The following is a 6,056-nucleotide window of genomic DNA, read 5'->3' as shown; positions in this document are numbered from 1 at the left end:
AGATCTCTTTGGATGTTTTTTTTTTTTTTTTTAAATGAATCTTGAAAGTTTCAACTTTGCAGAAACATTCGGAGAACTTTCTGTGCAATAGTTATAGATTTTGTATAGCTTGATCAAAGTACCACCTGTACTGAGATATCGTTTTATAAAATTTTTGTATATCCACTTTGATTTGTTGGAATATTTTAAGTTCGAATAACTTTTATTTAGATGTTAAAATTTCGAGAAAACGTCCGAAGAGACTAATAATGCGTTTTGCGACACGAAAACGTCACGAGTATTTCATAGAGAAAATATTAGAGAGTGTGTGAGAAACAGAGCAAGCATGATGAATGAAGAAACGAAGAAAGCACAATAATTACAATTCCACGTGTCCTATCGTTAACGATAATAAAATTTTTTTTGTTATTCCCGTTTTTTTTCGAGAAAATGCCAACAGAGTGAAAGGACAAGAAAGATAGAGGATGAATGAATGAATGAGAGTGAGAGAGAAGTAAAAATGCATAAAAAAGGAAACGCAGATACTTCAGTTCATACTTGAGAGTTTTAGTTTATTAATTTACTTAATATTAATAAAAAAAAACGAATGGAATGATAATAACACTAATATCATTGTAATAATGATTATTATATATATATATATTGCTATTATTATAAAACTGTTTGTAATATATATTTTAATTTTGAAAAAACAGCGTGTTGTTTGTTTTTTGTGTACATTTGTCTGACTGTATTTCCTTTTTTTTTTCTTCGATCTTTTTCATTCTCCGTTTTATCCCTGATTTCTTAACAAAAAACAAATACTGACCATCCACTGTGTGTACAACGCGATATAACACACAATGCTGCCCATTGTGTTAGCTGTGCATAATTGTTGCATGCCACACATACAAAGGAAAGTCGATCTACCAATGGTATGTATCCAAATAATTCTGGTGAGTAAACTTGTTTTTATCTTTTTTGCTATGACTTGTTCTTTATCCAGCATGATCCATCCTTTTTCTAATTTTTAGTCTATCGATTATTTATACAGAAGATATCTTAAATGATATACGTATAATAAGCCGTCTAAAGCAATATCTAAAGTAGATAAATGAAATTTCTTTTCAAATTACATCGTATGATTCAGAGATAATACGTAACTTTATTTTTATCTGGGCCATCAAAAGTGACTTTAAGAAACAATTTCTATAACACCGTATATTAGTCCTACCTTTGGATCTGTGCGATTTTAAGATATTAAGTTTCTTGTATTTTTTAAATAATTTATTCTCTTAGAATATTCTGAAATTTTAGAGATAATCTTTCTTATTATAATTTTAAAAAGATAGAATTACGTTTTTTATAATTTCATAGTTCAACTTTAGCAATATATTTCATTCATTATATCAACATCAGAAATAACTCAAACTGCATACTTTTAATATTCTCAAATACTCTCATTCATCTCTAATAAAACATTCATCGAGGACATTTAATCTACTCCAAACCCTGCTTCCTGTCCAATGCCAACCAACGTTTCACAACTCTTTAACGATTTAATAGTTTAACACTTAGTTTCTTAGAGCTTAGATTTCCTCGAATATAACTATTATCAGGGCAGATATCGAGAAGAATGCGAATACGAACGTTTTTCGAAATAACATTGCGAATGCTTGCAGATGAAATGGTAACTGAGAAGGAGAAATACAAGGAGATCGGAGATGGATTGGATCAAGCGTTCCAAGAACTCTATGGCGTCTAACGAGCCACTAACCAACCCCTCTAACGCTTCGACCAAACAAATAAAAATATATATATATTCATATATATACCATCAAATATCATAAATCACCTTTCTCACAATCTCGCTTGCTCTTAACATGTAATCCGTAAGTTACTTCTCGAGCTTTTTAACCAGCTGAACTAACGATCATCGAACTTCTAATTTATAATTTTCATTTTTTCATAAATTTTCATTTTTTCGCGAGAATGTCTACAATATTTGAAACAATGGGAACATTTGAAATTAATATCATTTAAGGGCGCATTTTGCGAATTCTGAACATCATTTTTTTATTTTAACTCTTTGCTTTTTTGTATTTTTATTATTTTATTATTAACGAAAGATTTTTGTTTGATAATTATTTAAGAATCGATAATAGAGAATCAAGCAAAGAGTTGAAAATTAAATATTCTTTTGTTCTTGAAAATCATTTTCAATCTTCGTAAGGACGATATTTTTTAATTATATATATATATAATGACGGTGGAGGAATTTTTATTTTTTAGGATTCAAATTATCCTCTATATCTGTATTAATTATTAAATCGTTTATTAACGAAAACATTTTTCTTTCAGACGAGCTCGTACACGAGAAGGAAAAGTACAAATACATCTGCGACGATCTGGACCTTACCTTTACCGAGTTGATCGAGAAGAATTAATTACTAATCAGCTCTCTTATATGTTCATCAACTATGTCCAAATAATTGGCCGGGCTTGTGCATCTACAAACACGAGCGGATACGTTATCATGGTCATTTCGTGAAATCAGCCGATTCGCTTATATTATTATTTTCATTATTATTACTATTACTATTATTATTATTATTATTATTATTATTATATGCAAATCTGTATTGTTGCACCTAAAACATATACGTTCCGCGTTCCTTCGCGTTCGATTCCCTTTTTTTGGCTTCCTTTTTTATTTAATTCGATTAATGACTTTGTTCTCAGGTTTATATTTATCCCTTATATTTTTTTTTTTATTTTTTCTGTTTTTCTTTTTTGTAAATCGCTCGACGATTCTATATTCTAGATAAAAATTAGTCGAATCACTCGTTTATAACGATTCCATTGCGATTCCGCGATAAAACGTATTCGGTAAGTACTCATTTTCGATGACACGCGATTTTCTTTATTCGCTGCGAAACGTTGACATCGATTCTTGTAACCAGGCAAATGGGCAAATAAAATTTTAGCCTTAAAGCCAGTGTCTTTTTTCATTGACAACTATTATACTATTATAAATTATGTTCTAAGAACACTAACTATGAGTTTCAATAAAGATATATAAATTACACGTACTTATTATTTCTTGAACCTTTTATATTAAATTCTATCTTTTTTAAATTTTCATTCGTTAAATATACTAATCTATTAACCAATTTAAAAATAATTCTAATTTAATATTCAATCTAAAACTATCCGAAATTGATCTTAGTTTTTAAGATTGTAGTTTTTAATTATAGTTTTTACCACTGTTACGTAATGATAAGTAAGTTAGTATAATTCATTTATTAAGTTATCCCTGAAGAAAATATGATAAACCTACTATTCCCACGTTATTAAATTAATGTGAAAAGAAAGATGAGCAAATCCTTTATTAAATTGTAATAACACACTCTCTCTCTCTCTCTCTTTTTCTAACAAAATAATAACTAACCAACTAACCTAGGATCTAATATCCGTAACCCTCCCTTTTGCATTGCAGACGTGGTGGTAAACGAGCGCTGTAAGTACAAAGCGATCGCCGACGAAATGGATCAGACGTTCGCCGACCTGGCCGGATATTAGCAGGCGGACTAATTCTCAGACAACAAACGTGTGTATGCCAAAACACGTGCACACGCGCGCGCATATATACTTCTGAATACATGTATCATTTTAATGAGGAAGGGAAACAAATATGAAATAAGATCACGCTACATTTTAAAGAAACACTGCCAGCACGCAGATCCTTCGACGCACGACGCCCAAAGATATGTATTCGATTCTTCGATCAATGGACGAAGAGGACGCGACACAAGGCGTCTTCTACAGATCTACACAGCCCAAGATGCTCGATGGATTTATGGAAAGAATAAGTTTTTCAATTTGTTTGTTTTTTTCGAATGATTAATTTATTTTGCAGATTTTGGTCAAAGAGATGATCTGAATTTTGAAAGAATAGCTTTTGTTAGGGAAAATTAAAGAAGGAACGTTAAAGATGGAAATTTTGTGATAAAATTTAGGTTTATTAAATTTTTTAATGAACGATGAAGATATAGAATGTTGGTTTTTTATATGGAAAAAACAGTTTTAGAATTTTCTTTAATAGATAGAATCTTTGTTCAAATGAAGAAAATATTTTTAAAATACATTTTTTAGAAGAAGAATGGAGGATTAGAATATCTCTGTTTAGATAAAAAAAACATTTTTATAATTTTCTTCAAAAAAGAATTAGCTTTTACGTTTATAAAAATAGATTTACTATAAAATAGATTTTTTATTTATTTATAATAGCCAAACATAAAAAAAAGTTTTTTTTTAACTTTTTTTTTTTTAAACTTTTAAAATATTTTTGAATTATAAATTCAAAATGCGATATTATCATTAAGTAATAGAAATTAATATTTAAGTTTAAGAATATTTGAATTGATTTCTTCTTTCTTTTTTTACTACATTTATAAGACTTCCATTCTTCCTTAAGTTCGTATATATCATCATTATTTATAACATTAAGATAAATACCATTCATTTAATCTATCAGATTAATAAAAAAAATAATACTTTATCAATTATTATCAATTAGTATCTATATCGAACCTCTATAGCTGTGTAGACGATATCTTTCATCCAGTTTACCTCTTTTAATTTCGATTCTTATTTACAAATACACACATACACTCGTTATATGTACAATTCTTTACTCATCAACAACGCATTTAATCGCGAAATTTAGCTTGTGCAACCAGATTAATAATTCTTCGTCTCGCGTAACCGTTATTAGGTTTACCGTGAATGAAAAACGGCTTTACTTCGTGCCAAGAAATGACACTAGCCATCTAATCGGAATGTTGGTGCAGAGAGATTAATCAATGTTCGATACTCGACAAAATAAAAATGTAAAAAAAAGGAAAAATGTGAAAAAGAATTAAAACATTAGCCGAGCGCAAAAAATAATTAGCGGATTTTTAGAAAAAATATTTTTCTTCGTCAAATGATATAGCCAAATCGCGTTAGAAACGATAAGAAATAAAAGTCTGATAATTGGATTGCGGATGTTTATGCATTTATGAAATTTAAATGTATGAAAAAAATGTATAGAATTCATATAATAAATATATCAAACATCCAAAACAAAAGATTTATAATATTTAAGAAGTGAAAAAAAATCTCAATTTACATTCCATTTCATTAATTGTGTTCACAAAAATATTAATTTACATAAATATCCGCATCTTTGGAGTTCAATGAGAATGGCCACATCGACTATTCTAGCTATTCTAAATATAAAAAAATTTTCTGCGATTTTGTAAATTGTGTTCTGATGACGTCCAGAAAAAAGAACAAACTTTGGCTTCGTTCTTTCAACGATGTGTCAGTAATCTATCGATTGAAACAATCTATCCGTTTGACAATGTCTCAAGGCCATTACGTAGAATAATCTTTATCATATCCTAATCACGACGATATAATTTGGAATTTCTTTTTTCAATGAAGCTTTGTAATTAAGAGTTTCGATGGAAAAATCATAAAAGTGCATTTTTTCTAAATTTCCGATCTTAATCGATAATATCTTGCTTCTAATTCATATTAAATTTTCATAATATAAAAAAAGAAGAATTGTATTTTTTAATCAAAGAAATAATCTTGAATTCGATAAATTTTGGATGGAATCTAATTTTAATTTAGTCTTAAATTCGTTACGAATAATTATTGATAAATGCTTTTTTGCATTCATGTTTCGTAATATTGCAAAACTGCCGCGTATTTTGATTAACACAGTTCTTATATTAAATATTTCGCTTTAAAAAATAATTTAAAATAAATAAATAAAAGAATCGTACTATTTTATTTTAAAGAATTTATACGTGTCTATCGATTATTCGGAAATTTTTTATTTACATCGACATATAATTTTCATATTCCTAACTTAAATTGAATTTTGAAAAAATATTTTTTACTTTTACTTTCATATTTTTACTTTCACATTTTTAGTTTACAACGTTAGAAAAAAACCTCGAAGTTAAAGAGTAAAGAATAAAAAAATAAAAAAAGTGAATTAAAGTTAAGAAACGAATTTAAGT

General features: G+C 28.1%; 1 protein-coding gene and 1 long non-coding RNA gene across 36 annotated transcripts in view; both read left to right on the top strand.

Moving 5' to 3' along the window:
• The window catches only part of LOC102679914 (tropomyosin Per a 7.0102), a 34,252-nt gene extending 30,355 nt beyond the window's left edge, over positions 1–3,897 (top strand). For 23 of the 35 annotated variants that reach the window (XM_031511546.1, XM_031511542.1, XM_006617848.2 and 20 more), the window contains one exon: positions 2,341–3,067. In XM_031511546.1, the coding sequence (XP_031367406.1) occupies positions 2,341–2,426 (86 nt within the window). In that variant the 3' untranslated portion in view covers positions 2,427–3,067. Of the gene's footprint in view, positions 1–2,340; positions 3,068–3,478 lie in introns of those variants that run through there. The other 12 variants (XM_006617851.2, XM_031511539.1, XM_006617838.2 and 9 more) reach the window with 4 other exon arrangements.
• On the top strand, positions 7–1,791 carry LOC116185917. The gene is made up of 2 exons (XR_004150811.1): positions 7–914; positions 1,662–1,791. It is a non-coding gene; the product is annotated as an uncharacterized LOC116185917 (long non-coding RNA).
• Positions 3,898–6,056: the final 2,159 nt, after the last annotated feature.

This window comes from Apis dorsata, unplaced genomic scaffold (genome assembly GCF_000469605.1).
Source record: "Apis dorsata unplaced genomic scaffold, Apis dorsata 1.3 scaffold_327, whole genome shotgun sequence".
NCBI lineage: Eukaryota > Metazoa > Arthropoda > Insecta > Hymenoptera > Apidae > Apis > Apis dorsata.
This window is presented reverse-complemented; position numbering and strand designations above follow the sequence as displayed.